The sequence below is a fragment of the Pectinophora gossypiella genome, chromosome 10 (genome assembly GCF_024362695.1).
Source record: "Pectinophora gossypiella chromosome 10, ilPecGoss1.1, whole genome shotgun sequence".
NCBI lineage: Eukaryota > Metazoa > Arthropoda > Insecta > Lepidoptera > Gelechiidae > Pectinophora > Pectinophora gossypiella.
Genome location: NC_065413.1, coordinates 13856153 through 13872155, shown reverse-complemented (window position 1 = coordinate 13872155; position 16003 = coordinate 13856153). Strand labels below are relative to the sequence as shown.

The 16003-nt window shown below is 37.8% G+C and overlaps 2 protein-coding genes across 2 annotated transcripts in view; one reads left to right on the top strand and one right to left on the bottom strand.

Annotated features, from left to right (window-relative positions):
- Positions 1 to 16003, top strand: part of LOC126370154 (neuropeptide CCHamide-2) — a 76380-nt gene that overhangs the window by 50844 nt on the left and 9533 nt on the right. The window lies entirely within an intron of this gene.
- On the bottom strand, positions 817 to 6959 carry LOC126370138 (uncharacterized). The gene is made up of 4 exons (XM_050014886.1): positions 6538 to 6959; positions 6208 to 6396; positions 5635 to 5823; positions 817 to 5002 (listed from the first exon to the last, which is right to left on the bottom strand). Exons 1-4 carry the CDS (start codon positions 6599 to 6601, stop codon positions 4866 to 4868), a joined length of 579 nt encoding a protein of 192 aa, XP_049870843.1. The 5' UTR covers positions 6602 to 6959; the 3' UTR covers positions 817 to 4865.

Sequence of the window (16003 nt, the reverse complement as noted above, 5' to 3'; positions counted from 1 at the left end):
ATTAAAAATAAATAGTGAAACATAAACACACGTAGAAGTGACTCAGAATCATGAAGTGACAGTTGGGACGTAGGATTTTTTTTTCTATAATGGAAATTCATAAATAGAAAAGGATTAATAAAGCGTAGCGGCTTAAGGCCATTGTAGACTAAAGTAAGACCCCAGAGGGGGTGAGGTCACCGCCTAATCCGAATTGGTGCGGGGCGGAGGCTTATCGTTCTATATCAGTATTTCATTCGTTATTCTTGATAGAAATGCTCCGTAGTTACCAGGGTAAATAAGGTAATAAGTATTAAAATTAATCGCAAAGGCCGGTCTTAGGATGGGTGACCATAAAAAAAAAAGATTTCATCTCGAGCTCCTCCGTGCTTCGGAAGGAACGTTAAGCCGTTGGTCCCGGCTGCATTAGCAGTAGTTAATAACCACCAATCCGCACTGGGCCCGCGTGGTAGTTTAAGGCCCGATCTCCCTATCCTTCCATATGGAAGGCCCGTGCCCCTGCAGTGGGGACGTTAGTGGGCTGGTGATGATGATATTAAAATTAATATAATAATAATATCACAAGCCGTGTTAGCCCAGAACGCTTGCCTCTCACTTTGAGGTCGCAGGTTCGAATCCAGCATAGGCCTAACCCAATGATTGTTGAATTTGTTTTCGAATTCATGTTTGGATTACTTATAAATGATTATCACGTGCTCAGCAGTGAACGAAAACATCGTGACGAAACGTACATTCCCGATAAATGCATTTTCGGAGGTATGTGACCTAACCTATTGAAGACTTTTTATCGCTTTCTTCACAATAAAATACGGCGAATCCACTTGAATAAATTTATTGCGAAAGAGCACACGTATACATTTTTAATGTCGCAGAGAGAAGAGGTTTTTTTTTTTACGGCTGAGTTGCCATAGATAAAAAATATAATTTCCAACATGCTGGGGGCCTAGCAAGGAAACAATAATAATTAAGTATTATAGCACATATAAATGTGAAAAGTTTACATTTTATCACTATTGTAATCCCAGCATGAATGACAACTAAAGTATTTATTAACTTAAAACAAAGTTTTACTTTTTACCTTACTTTATAACTATTTTTAAGTTATACTATTTGTAACTAAGTATACCTTGTAACTGTAAGTATAATTATATGTAACTAAGAAAGTTTTCAAATTGTACATACTAAAGATAATGGAATATGTTTGTATTTACATTGTATCAAAGAATCTAAGTATGTATGAAAGATTAATTATCTTAGGTTTTATAATAGTAAAAAATAACACAATCTTATTCTAACTTTAGTAATTAATTGTAGGAACATATTCTTAATCTAATGGTAAAATACACACTTTAGTTACAGACCTAATGTGTTTCTTTCTATTCGGAGTCATCACTTCAAATGCCCGAACATGATTATCTTTGCCAGGGAAAATCTGTGTAACACGAGCCATAGGCCAATTCAAGGGAGGAGAATTATTCTCAACTAAAAGTACAAGAGAACCAATCGTAATATTGCTCTTAGCTGTTTGCCATTTTGGCCTAGACTGCAAGACATTTAAGTAGTGTTTGTACCATATTTTCCAAAAGGATTGCACCATATTGTTACATACATTCCACATTTTTAATTTGTTTACAGGTTTATTACTTACATCATGATCAGGGTATGTCATTAATGACGTGCCTATTAAAAAATGTCCCGGGGTTAAATATGTGAAGTCATCGGGATTAGAAGTCATTGGTAACAGAGGTCTCGAATTGAGTACTGCCTCAATTTGTACTAATACAGTGTTTAGTTCCTCGTAGGTTAATAAACTATTTTGAACTATGCGTTTCAAATGATATTTTGTACTCTTAACAGCGGCTTCCCATAAACCACCAAATACAGGCGAGTATGATGGAATAAAATGAAAGTTGATCTGATTCTGTGCTGCAAAATTATTAACTTGCATTTGATGATTTTGCGAGCCTAAGAGTTTGTATAAATCGTTCAACTGAGAACTTGCGCAGCGAAATGTACTAGCGTTATCGCAATAACAGTCACTTGGTAAGCCCCTTCGAGATATGAACCTCTTAAAACACGCGAGAAAGGTAGCAGTGGTGAGATCAGAAGCTAGCTCAAGGTGCACAGCTTTGGTGCTAAAGCAGACGAATACAAGAATATAGCCTTTTCCTATGACAGAACGTCTAATTCGCGACTGTTTAACCTCAATACTTCCAGTAAAATCTAATCCTACCTTTTGAAATGCTCGCAAGGGACGAACAACTCTATCACTCGGCAAAGATCCCATCAATTGTTTAGATGCTAACGCTTTTAACTTGAAACAAGTGATGCACTTGTGTGTTACCTTTTTTACCTCTCTTATGCCGTTTACAATCCAATACTTTTGGTTAAGGCTTGATAACAACAATTTGGGACCAGCGTGTAACAGCCTAGCATGTTCGCTACGAATTATCAATTCGGTAATAATAGAGCCCTTCACTAAAATGATAGGGTGTTTCTGTGCATAACTAATATCGGAGTTATGAAGCCTTCCGCCTACTCTTAAAAGATTCTCGTTGTCTAAAAATGGATGTAAGGACTTTAAAGAACCACTTACCTCTTTTTGCAGTTGTAATGAATTAATCTCATTATGAAAATGAATACTCTGATCGTATTTGATAATCTCAATTAATGCCCTTTGTAATTCTTGTGTAGAAAGATGTCTTTTTTCAAATGTAATATTTTTATCTTTTACCTTTAATCGGAGATTATCACGATATCTAAGAATGTACGCCATGATACGTGTCATTTTATTAATATCTGAGTACCTGTTAATAAAGGATCGCAGGAACTCATTTTCTTTTACAGTGAGAAGGACTACATCAGCGGGGGACGCAGAGGAAGGAGCAGTCTTCACTTCAGGTAAGTTTTCTAAAGGTAAGTATACATTATTGTTTTCAAATTGATACTCCCTTTCTTGCAGGAAGGTCGGACCATTCCACCAGAGGGCGCAGCCGGGAAGTACTTGCGGATCCACACCACGACTGATGAGGTCAGCGGGATTGTCTCGTGACTGTACGTACAGCCATTTCCAGTTACCTGTTAACTCCTTAATTGCTCTCACTCTGTTTGAAATATAAGCCTGAAGCCTTGTTAAATCTGTCTCGATCCAAGCGAGCACGATTTTCGAATCACTGTGCAGATAAACATTGTCAATTTTTATTTTTATATGAAGTGTATCATATACCTTAGAAACAAGCTTCGCCAACAACAGTGCTGCATGCAGTTCGAGCCTGGGGACGGTGAGTGGCTTTGCGCGTGGGTTTATTCGTGACTTGGAGCAGAGTAAGAAAAGTTTTGCATTACCTGTTGTGTCCACCACACGTAAGTATAGACAGCACCCGTAGCCAGTAGTGGAGGACGCATCGGCGAACCCAATGAGTTGTACTGCAACAGCTGTCTCTGGTATTGGTATATTTCTATCTAAATGAATAGGTTGCATGCTAGCTAAGTTGTTAGAAAATTGTAGCCAGTCATGAACAATTTCTTTGGGTGCAGGAGCATTCCAATCTAACTTGTCTTCCCATAATCTTTGCATAATAGCCTTAGCCTTAATTATAATCGGACTAGCAAAACCTAGGGGATCATAGAACCGCGCGATACAACTTAAGACTGTGCTTTTTGTGATATTTCCTGATGACGAATTATCAGGACTTGAAATAGTGAAAGAATCTTGTTTCAAGTTCATTTGCAAACCTAAAGTTTTCATATTAAAATTACAATCTTGTTCAAAATCTAAACTATCAAAATGTTGTTTTTCAATTGGTATATCTGACAGAACACTGGCTTGATTTGAAGACCACTTATGAGCTTCTAAGCTTCCATACTTTAACATTGCACACAACTGTCTTTTGGTTTCAATTAAAATATCTAAGTTTGAATTGCTATATAGCACATCATCTATATATGTACAGTTTCTAATAACAAAAGAAGCTAGAGGGAGTTCATGCTCAAACCTATTAGCTAACTCAAGTAAGCACCGTGTCGCGAGATAGCTCGAGCTTTTTAAACCGTAAGTAACAGTATCTAAGCATATACACCGAATTTCCTCATGCAAGTTATTTCGCCACAGTATGTTTTGAAGTGGTTTATGTGCAGGATTTATATTAATGTTCCTAAACATGCGCCTGATGTCTGTAGTAACCATGTATTCTCCAAATCTAAACAACATTAATATGTCAAAAAGATCACGCTGAACTTTAGGCCCATTAAGCTGTATGTCATTTAATGATACACCTTTATTTGTTCGCATGGAGCCATTGAAAACTACTCTCATGGGTGTACTCTTGCTTGCCTCATTTACCACTGGGTGGTGAGGGAGAAAATATACAGGGTCTTTAGAAAAATCGTATGAATTAATATCAACATAGTGCGCTTGGCCTAAGTCAATGTATTCATCAATGAAATTTTGATATTGAGTTAGTAAATTAATATTTTTGTGTAGCCTTTTTTCTAAGCTAAGAAATCTAAATAATGCAAGATCAAAAGAGCTACCTAAGGTGTGATTGACCTCATTAAGGTTTACTTTTAATGGAATATCAACTTGAAACTTATTATTTTCAAGTTTTACAGAGTTAGAAAAAATTAATTCAGCTTGCTCTGATTCACTGCATTTGTCACTTAGTATTTGGGGAACATCCTCTAATTTCCAGAAGTTTTTTATATTTTCATTTAGCTCACTGATATCGTTATCGCATGTGTGACAATGCAATGATATTATATTGCAATTAGCATTGTTTTTACTCTTGTTGAATATTGGTAAAGCACCCCCCACTATATGACCAAACCTGGTGTTAGTAATTATAGGTAAGGCTGAATCTTTTTGCTCATGCTGCTGCGATTGGCTCGGCGGCGGCTGGCACGATGGCTGGTTCAGCGGCTGACACGACGGCTGCCTCGATGGCTGGTACGAGGGCTGGCTCGGCGGCTGTGTGCTCGTCGTCGGAGTAGATGGCAGGAGCACCTGGAAAAACACATCAGCACCCATCAGCATGTTTATCTCGGATGGCGCATTAAATGTTTTGTCAGCCAGTTGTACACCAGGGGGAATCTTTAATTTTGTCAAGTCTATGGGTTGTTGGGGCAACTTGCAAGTAATTTTGTCAACAACATGAAAATTTACTGTGGTTTTAAAATCTGATACCAGTGATGACACTTCCAGAGGTATGGAATATTTGACATTATTAATTGAATTTGTGACTCCCACGATATTGGTGTCAGATTGCATGGGGGTCAATTTTAGTACATCAATAACTTTGCTTGTGACTAGGGATGCTTGTGACCCGGAGTCAAGTATTGCCTTTACATGTACTTCTCTGTTGCCCTTTGTGAACAGCTTCACCTGTGCTGTAGGGAGCAACACATTATTATTGACATTGGAAAATAATGTTACTGGTGTGGAAATGACTTCAGGATGCACCAATGTATTATGGTCATTCTTGCAAAGATTGCACCTGAAGTGAAACTTGCATCTCCCATTGTGTTTGTTTAAACAAACATTGCATAAATTATTGTCTTTGACAAATTGTATTCGCTCTGCTGATGGCAGTAGTTGAAAACTTTTGCAACTATATAATTTATGTGCAGTCGACTTACATTTCTTGCAGGATGATCCCTGGACTGCTATGTTGACTGCCAGTCTTGAAGCAGGCTTCCAATTGCTTGCAGTTGCCGGAGAATTTTCTGCAGCTAGAGCTCGTTTCTCGAGGAATGCTAACAATTCGGCAACTGTTGGCTCCTTCCCAATCTCCCTTTCGAGTTGGAAGGCGCGGGATGTGAATCCATCTAATTTGCGTAATAAAATAATAGTTAGGATAGGATCCCATGACTCAACGTTAATGTTTAAGTTTTTCAAAGCTGCGAGCGTCTGTTTAATTTGTGATACAAAATCTCTAACATTGCTACCCCTCCCTAACGTGGGCAAATCTAATAATAATGACACATGTTCATTGATAATTTTGTGCCTGTTATAATAGCGTTCTTTTAATAATTTGAGGGCTTCCAAGTAACTGGTTTGCGTCAACGGTAGTTCACTTATGATGTTAAATGCTTCGTCTTTTAAATATGTTCGGAGATAATGAAGCTTCTGTATGTTATCTAGCTTAAGATCACTATCAATTAACGAGTTAAATAGGTTTATGAATGTTACATATTTTGCACAGGACTTACCATCAAATATTTCTATGTTTATTGCAGGAAGTTTGAGTTTCCTGTCGTTTACGCTGGATGTACTTGGCGGAGGAGTAGAAGAGGAGTCGTTCTTGTTGCGTTTTTCAATTTCGTCAAGTAACATGGCCTTGGAAAAGTAAAATATTTCCTCGACTTTTCCAAAATCCTCGATATCATTTTGGTTGAGAACTGAAATTTGGCAATTGAGGTTTTCGTACTGAGTAAATGTGTTTACTAAATGATTTAGTTTGGCTTCTAATTGTGATTTCGAAGATACAACAGACAATTCATGGGAATCTGTAACAAATTTATGAATTCGTGTAAGCGTACCTTTTATGTATCCACGTTTGGCAACAAGTGTGCTTAATTTCTCTTTCTCCTTCTCCTCTGCCATGTTTACAAAACTTTAAACTTATTTTTACTTGTAAATATATCGCTACGTTAGTAATTTCGTTACAAACAATTATTTTTTCGTTGAATGTAAAATGTACAAACGTAATGGCGGATAAAATATGAAAAAGAACGAACAACGCTACGCTATAAAAAAAATAAAACCATAAACAATACACGCGAACGATTTTTCGTATCGAACGAGATGTCCGAAGGCCGATGATCTTGCGTCCCGCTCACTCCTGCGATGAAGCTTGTGGAGCGAGTGAGATCGAAACTCACCCCGAACTCACTTTTCGATCGTGTAGTGTTACTATTGCTAGTTCTTGCGTTTCGTTTCAGCTTACCGATTTCCGATAGGTAGCAAAAAAAAATGTTTCTAGAATTCTTGCAGTGAAGCTAATAATAATAATTTGCAGCTCACTGGATATCTTCTTGCACTTCCTCTGAGTATATTTGCGTATGCACTCACGGTTTCTTGGTTCGTATTCTTTTGGACTCGTTCTCGCAGCGTAGTCGGTCGGATTCAAGACGAAATCTTGACGAAATGTATAACGTCCTGCCACCGCCGCCCGCCGAAAATTGTAATTTTTGTTAACTCGCGATGAAATTCCGCACTGGAACGCTTGCACCGGCTCTCGAAGGACCAAATTATGAAGACTTTTTATCGCTTTCTTCACAATAAAATACGGCGAATCCACTTGAATAAATTTATTGCGAAAGAGCACACGTATACATTTTTAATGTCGCAGAGAGAAGAGGTTTTTTTTTTTACGGCTGAGTTGCCATAGATAAAAAATATAATTTCCAACACCTATATTGGGTTAGTTTTCCCTTCGCGGGTTGGAAGGTCAGACAGGCAGTCGCTTCTTTAAAAAACCGGACCTGTCAAATCTTCAGATTAGGTAAGCGGACCCTGTGAAAAACGAGATAATGCTAGGGAGATATAATAACTATATATAGAATTCCTATAATATATTAATGACTATAGAATTCCATTTGCTTCGATCCTGACACACTTCTCTTGGTTCCTCCACATTCATCAATCGCTTCATACACGCACGCCGGTTCAGAGTAGATCGTACTAAACCTTTTCTAAGGACATCTCCAATTTGGTCAATGTTAGTCCTTCTAGGTCTTCCTCTGCCAGCCCTACCATCAACTTTGGCCTTATATACCGCTTGCCAATAATCCAAAGGGAAAAAGCAGCGAGTGTTAGAGGTGGCCAACCTTTAGTCACCGAGTTCGAAGGCACTAATATTAAAAAACGGGGGACATTATGGGTCTGTTTGACCAATCATAGGACTAAACTATAAGTGGTGCTATTGACACATCATCATCATCATCATCATCAGCCGTATGACGCCCACTGCTGGGCATAGGCCTCCCCCAAGGATCTCCACGACGATCGGTTCTGCGCTGCCCGCATCCAGCGGCTTCCCGCGACCTTCACCAGATCGTCGGTCCACCTTGTAGCGGGCCTACCCACTGAGCGTCGTCCGACACGTGGTCGCCACTCCAGAACCTTTCCGCCCCATCGGCCATCGGTTCTCCTCGCTATGTGTCCTGCCCACTGCCACTTCAGCTTTGCAATTCTCCGAGCTATGTCGGTGGCTTTAGTTCTCCTGCGGATCTCCTCATTTCTGATTCGATCCAGCAGGGAAATACCGAGCATAGCTCTCTCCATTGCCCGCTGAGCGACACCGAGCCACCTCACGAGACCCATAGTAAGCGGCCACGTCTCACTGCCGTAGGTCATTTAATATTGACAATAAACATGTAATTACTTGTTACATTTTGACAACAGCTGCAGCATGAAATAACATCAAAATCCGACGCTAATCATAAACGAATAGGCATTTCGGGAACACTTATGAAAATAACTGACTACCCGAAATTAAAGTGTGCGTCAAGCTAGCGGCCTCAAAAAAAAAATGGGCACGAAAAAATAATTTGACCATACCAAAAAATAGTACTCTTATTGAAAAAAATAGTACCTGTTGTAAAAAAATTAGTACCATCACGGTTCTGGATTTATAGCCATGTTTTATTGCACTTGCTAGCTTGACGGTGAGCGAAATTTGGCGAGAGTTAACGACAAGGTCTTTCGCTTTGATTTAAACGCCAAAAAATAGTACCGAAATAGTACTCACCCCCTGCAAAATACCGAAATGAGTACTTCAACGGTTCCAAAGTTATAAAGGCAGTTCTTTGATCCCGCTAGCTTGACGTTTTGAAAATACCTATTATCTGGGGAACGCTTGCATACTTCAGTATGTAACTAATATCAATAAACTCGTATGAAATAGTACTTCCTACCATCATAATTTTGATCCGATTCTCTTTGTAGAAATATGTTAAAAAATCATCATAACCTATGCCATACATTTGTTGTTGATACAGTCACGTAGACAATTACATAACCTCACAATTTATTCGTAAGTATTGCCATCGCCAGTATTGCCATTTTGGAGGTCTACCCTACCATTTCTTTGCACTTCAGAGTGTTGCTATTACAAAAAATTGCTGTTGCATACACCCATATGTAATAATTTTAATAGAAAATGGCTGCATGGGTCTAGTTCTTATGGAAAACAATCTGTGATTTTAATACATCATAATTCATTTTTAATCTACTGTTTTATTTTATAATTTATACCTTCATGTTCAAATTGTTACGGATCGAAGTGTTTGTTAATAAACAATTTGCAGTATTTGTAGAATAACTCAAAGAGTTTATTATTACTTTCATCTGACAACCCTGGCACTTCACCAATTTTTACCCAAAAATGGGGAAAAAATACTAAAATCTGACAACATCCTTCTTGAGCATGTGTAATAATTTTGTTCGCGACGGTACCTGTCTTGATAAATGTATGACATAGGTTATAATGACTTTTTGACATATTTCTACAAAGAGAATCAGGTCCAAATTATGATGGTAGGGAGTACTATTTCATACGAGTTTATTGACATTAGTTACAAACTGAAGTATGCAAGCGTTCCCTAGATAATAGGTATTTTCAAAACGTCAAGCCAGCGGGATCAAAGAACTGCCTTTATAACTTTGGAACCGTTGAAGTACTCATTTCGGTATTTTGCAGGGGGTGAGTACTATTTCGGTACTATTTTTTGGCGTTTAAATCAAAGCGAAAGACCTTGTCGTTAACTCTCGCCAAATTTCGCTCACCGTCAAGCTAGCAAGTGCAATAAAACATGGCTATAAATCCAGAACCGTGATGGTACTATTTTTTTTACAACAGGTACTATTTTTTTCAATAAGAGTACTATTTTTTGGTATGGTCAAATTATTTTTTCGTGCCCATTTTATTTTTGAGGCCGCTAGCTTGACGCACACAAATTAAATCCTTTACGCCCATGTTCAATTCCTGAAGTGGTGAAGGCAAATTTCATGTCATTAAAACGATTATGCGCCCAATTTGCTTTGTCGTCATCAATGGCCAACTACTCGACGTGCAGAAATTAATTTGTGATTTCTGCATTTCTCTGTTTGTCCATACGTCGATGGTTATTACTGCTAAAGCCGTTACATGAAAGCTTTAGGCTTTTAGAGGTATTATATTGTGTTTCACAGTGTTATGCAACGGATTATGAGCCCAGTGGCCCTATTAATAAAGTAGGCATGCATTCACCCGATGTAATCCCAGTTCCGACAGGTTATATATGCGAGAGCTAACAAGTCGTTATAACTTAATTTAACCAAATCATGTGATATAAAGCCCGTGTTGGTCGTGGTACGGTCACGAGCATTAAGAAGAATAAGAATAAAATACATTTATTGCCAGTAACAATTATGTATACACTTTGGTACCATGTCACATTAACTTTTTTGGCAAATTGAACTGTAAGTCTCACTAAATGTCAAATATGTTAGTGCGACAGAGTCCTAAAGTGGGTAAATTACGTATATTGCTCATGACTGTACATCTCGTCAGTGGTGGACCACAAACAAAACTTTTTGTTGGCGACAAACATTTTTATAAAAAATAATCGCAATAACATATGGTTGGTGGTTAACCTGTGAAAAATCTTAGTTATAAATACGAGGAGTACCAGGACCAACACGGGATATAAAGTAGGTTAGGTTGTCTCAATCTGACACTGTTCAAGCCCAAAAGATACCATCAAGCTTCTTCTTCTATCGTGTGGGTTGTGAGGTGGATTACCAGTTTCATCAACCCTGGTGTCAGGGTTATTATTGAGCCGCCATAGGCCTCTGACATGACGACTACGTAGTGACATCAGTAAGTAGTAACCGGGACCAACGGCTTAACATGCCTTCCGAAGCACGGATTATCTTACTTTTGGACAATCAGGTAATCAGCCTGTAATGTCGTAATCAAACTAGGGATCACAAAGTGATTTTTGTAATTTGTCCCCACCGGGAATAGAACCCGGGACCTCTGGATCGTGAGCACATCGCTCAACCACTGGACCACAGAGGCCGTCCGCCGTCTTATAATGAACTATTTCTACTCTATTCTATTCCAAATATATGCTTGAATATTACAATCTAGTCTACAAGATAATAAGCAATTTATATTTAACCTGAACTACTCGTACTATAAGTAAAATATTATTTCCTGAGAATTTGTCCACTGACTCATCTTAATTTAAGGGGAAGACACTTTTTACACGTGTTCTTATACACATCTCTCTCACAGATTTTTGTTGTTCTATCTATTCCATTACACTAATTCAAACGGTTCCATTTTTCAAGCAAGTGAACTCGGTACTTCAGTTCCCTAACGTTGCGACACATTCCGAACGAGGTTTGAAATACAATTACCGGCTTACATAAGTACTAGAAAAATCCCCTCTAAAATCAACTACAGCATTTGGCCCGCATTGGGACAGCACTGACACAAAACTATTGAACAAACCGAACAAAGTCAATCTATGTACGGACGATCCTTGTGTAAACCGGAGCCAAAACCAACTCTGAGTAGTGATGTTCGGAGAATACTCATGTTACTAACGGAGATATAATAGGTATCGCGACGGGATTACGAGGATCAATACACTAAAATAGTATTTACAGACATTTATTTGAGAGACATATCTGCACATCCCGACATGGATTATGGGCTTGAATTGTGTCTGTGACCCCCGTGACTGCGAGAGATATAAATATACCCTATATACAGGGTGTTAGTGACATCGTAACGAAAACTTTGAGGGATCATTCAAACCATGAGTATATCAAGTGGAATATGAAACTGAAAATAATTAATAAAAACACAAAAAAAATCATAAATTTTCCGACAGGAAATTTCCACTTGATATCACCTCAGAATCATGGTCTGAATCATCCCCCTCAGTATTCGGTACGGTGTCGCTAACACCTATACCTACTTGTATGGCTACCTGTATGTACTTGTACGGGGTGTAAGTGACATCGTAACGAATACTGAGAGGGATGGTCCTTGTTCCGCAAACTTAAACCCTGTGTTTTGTAATGTCATACTAACAAATTGTGTTGTTATTTTCTAGGTTCAATCTTCACCATTGGACTATCCACCGATTATTTTAACCTAACCGATCAAAATTATATTTTAATGTTAAATATTTTCTCTTGAACCTTGACGTTGGCAGAATCATCGTTTCTGAACGATGCGGCCACAAACAAAGAAAATAGAATAGAATAGAATAGAGAGGGATGGTTCAGTTCATAATACCTACTGAGTTAATATCAAGTGGAAGTTTTAATCGCAAAAGTATAGAATTGAATTAAAAAATAAAATCTATAATAATAATGAATTTTGCAACGGATAATTCCTTATAATGGAAATATTGAACATCATTAAAAATCAGAATCGAAGATCGAGAATAGGGTGGTTTCCAACAAATCAAATCAATTACTTTTTACGAAACGTCAAAACATGAAATTACTAAGGAATTTGTATGAAAAAGCACGCTGTGACGTCATAGAAAAAGATGATAGAATGAAGGACTTATTACGTTTTTCTGGATAAAATTCATAAATAAGTTAAATAGAAAAAAAGAAAGTGTATTTCTTTAGTTTTAAATCAGTCTTTATTTAGTAATCAGCATTTCATTATTTATGTTGATCTTAGTACACGACCCAATTCATTCTAACAAGACAATTGTATATTTAAAAAAAAATCCTAAATGTTATACAGTGAAACCTGGTTAAGTGAGACATCAAGGGACCTGCAATGTCGTTTCACTTATAGAGGTATTCCACTTACCCAGTGTCTCAGATATACAGGTATAAATAAATATCTGTCTCATTTACAGAGGGTTCCATTAATAGAGGTGAGAATACAGGTTATTTCAGTTATACAGGTGCGATCATTAAATAAAATAACGTGTTATGTATTTTCCAAATAAACATCTGTATGATAGTAAAGCGAAACTAAAAATGAAGGTAATTGAACCTCAAAATTTGTACTTACGTACTTGGAATTACGTGTGGAATTTGTGGGTAGAATAAGAATGAGTAAACAGACAATGTTATCTCAGTTACAGAGGTTTATGCATATAAAATTTACTCGCTGTCTCAGTTATAGAGGTAACTATGATGATAAATCGAAAGAACGAATCCCAGATATAGAGGCTTACCTCGTCCCACTAACAGAGGTAATTCAGTGCCAAAGTGTTGGGACCTTAGCATGAGTTCCAGTTATGGAGGTTTCTCACTTATCCAGGTCCCACTTAACCAAGTTTCACTGTATATTCCAGTGCAACCCGCGATTCACATCACTATCTTACAAAAGGCTAGCGTAGTGACGGGGTTGTTTGCATGATTCAATGTAAGTTCTCGAACCAGTCACTTCCAGGCCTTTTTTGGAGTTTTATATCTAAATCACAAGTTATACTACCAAATATCATATACACGCATCATAGAAAAGAGCGAGCCATAAATGATTACGAGACAACTTGCTGTTCCTCTTGGCATTGGACTTCTAAAGGTTAATCATCATCACATCGCCCCGTAAGTTTTTCGGAAGTATGTAACCTAACTGCATTGGGCTCGTTTTCCCTTCGCGGGTTGGATGGTGAGACAGGCAGTCGCTTCTGTAAAAACCGGAACTGTCAAATCTTCAGGTTGGGTAAGCGGACCCTGTGATAAACGGGATAATGCTAGGGGGATGATGACATGGTCCCCTAAGGGTCTGAAAAGGGATGGATTTTTTTTTTATTTACAAACATTATTAACATGCCGCGCGTTCAAACATTTCTAGTTCTCTTGAGATGAAAAATGACATGAAATATTGATTTTATTTTGGCATCTTATTATAATTTAATTTTATTTATACAGGATGTTAGTGACACCGTAACCAATACTGTGGGGAATGGTTAAGCTCATGATTCTGAGTTAATATCAAGTGAAATTTTCCGTCGCAAAATTCATGATTCTTTTAGTTAAATTTTTTAGAATATTGCCAAAAATAAATTCGGATTAAGATGAAAATAAAACCAATCGGAATTCGGAAAACAGGACTTCGTTATACATGGAATCCAATATAACCGAGTTTGGTAAACGTCATGAAAGCTTATTACATGGTTTCCAGAATTTCCTATTAAGGACATGTTTGAATGGTTGTTAAGGAATCAAGAGAAATGTGTACATTTTTATCATTTAGGTAGTCATTAATCTTATAATAAGCTACGTAACATATATTGTCTTACGAGATAACGAAACTCGTTACATATGCTAGTGGCATTCATCGTTACTTAAGAGGTAAGTAATTCGAATGTCGTCCTATCCATATCAATGTATTCCTCATTTTGCTTATATATCATAACAGTAATTACTTACTGTATTTTTAATGATTTTTCTTTTCTTTATCCTATAGTCTACTTTTGGTTTGGACATTACTGGCTGATCACCAGATCGTCCGAAAGTAAGACGATCCGTGCTTTGGAAGGCACGTTAAGCCGTTGGTCCCGGTTACTATTTACTGATGTAAGTACGTAGTCGTTACATGAGTCATGTCAGCACTATGACTTACTCATGACTGTACATACCGTAATCCAGGATGTTTTAAAGAAAGGTCAGGTTGGCATGAAGGCATTGAAAGCGAAAGAGGTGTCAGGATTGTGGTAAGTTGAATTCAGTGGTTTCTGCTTAGCCAACGAGAAATAGGCGCGGTCTTAAGTCAATATATTACAACTTTCTGCAACTTATTTAATAACATAAACAGCCTAATGTCCCACTGCTGGGCACAGTCCTCCCCTCGATCAACCGCAGGGCGTATGGAGCATACTCCACCACGCTGCTCCACTGCGGGTTGATGGAGGTGTTTTAACGGCTAATAGCCGGGATCAACGGCTTAACTTGCCCTCCGAAGCACGGAAATCATCTTATTTTTCAGACAATCAGGTGATTCAAGCCTGTAAAGTCCTTACCAAACAAAGGACTCACAAAGTGATTTCGACAATGTCTCCATCGGGAATCGAACCCAGACCTCCAGATCGATAGCCTAACGGTATAACTATACCACGGAGGCTGTTATCGTATTTATTAAATTCATAAATGGAATAGTATTCCTATAATTTCTTGTCAACAACTACTAAACGGTAGGTAAGGTCACACTTTGGTACCATGTCACATTAACTTTTTTGACAAATTGAACTGTAAGTCTCACTAAATGTCAAATATGTTAGTGCGACAGAGTCCTAAAGTGGGTACATTATATTGCTCATGACTGTACATAATATATACTAAGTTAATATCGATGGATTTTGTATCTATTGAACTCAAATAGGGTTCTATTCAATCCCCAATCGACTTGTGACATTTCATTATCAATAACTAGAAACAAATTATGTCACCACACAATAATATTTCTATGAATGAAATACAAAATGTCGGCCATGGACGGATGCTTTTGTGTATTAAATAAATAGTTTTGCATAGAAACTGACATTTTAGTTTCTTCGAAAGGTATTGTTGTGGCGTGAGTTTATGTACACGTATATTGTTGTAACTAGTGATGTGCCGCCTAGACGGCCGACTAATCGGCTTTCTCAGGGTGACTAGTCAGACAAAACTGTAGTATCTAGTGATGTGCCGTTCCTGGGAATGTACTCACTTTGAGAACGTTCGGGGGTGTAATATATTTGCTATACACCTCGTTTTCGGGGATATATAATATATATATATATAATTCCGGGTGATTCTATATTATGTTATGTGTTAATTATTTATTTGTACACAATAAAACAAACATAAGGAACATATTAAGCAAGCAGATAATACAGGTAAGCTTATCTCTAAACAAAGAGATTTCTTCCAGCTGACCTACTTGACGAGAGAGATCATCAACATCAGCCCATTAACGTCCCCACTGCTGGATTGATGGTTATTAATGACTGCTAATGCAGCCGGGACCAACGGCTAAACGCGCTCGGTCTG

What these genes read in the sequence shown, in the direction of transcription:
- LOC126370138 (XM_050014886.1), bottom strand. Translation starts at nt 6,601, where the DNA reads ATGGCAGAGGAGAAGGAGAAAGAGAAATTAAGCACACTTGTTGCCAAA. An exon ending in AAACATAGAAATATTTGATG is followed by an intron (nt 5,824 to 6,207) that starts GTAAGTCCTGTG and finishes TACGCAAATTAG; the next exon opens with ATGGATTCACATCCCGCGCC. An exon ending in GGGATCATCCTGCAAGAAAT is followed by an intron (nt 5,003 to 5,634) that starts GTAAGTCGACTG and finishes GTGTTTTTCCAG; the next exon opens with GTGCTCCTGCCATCTACTCC.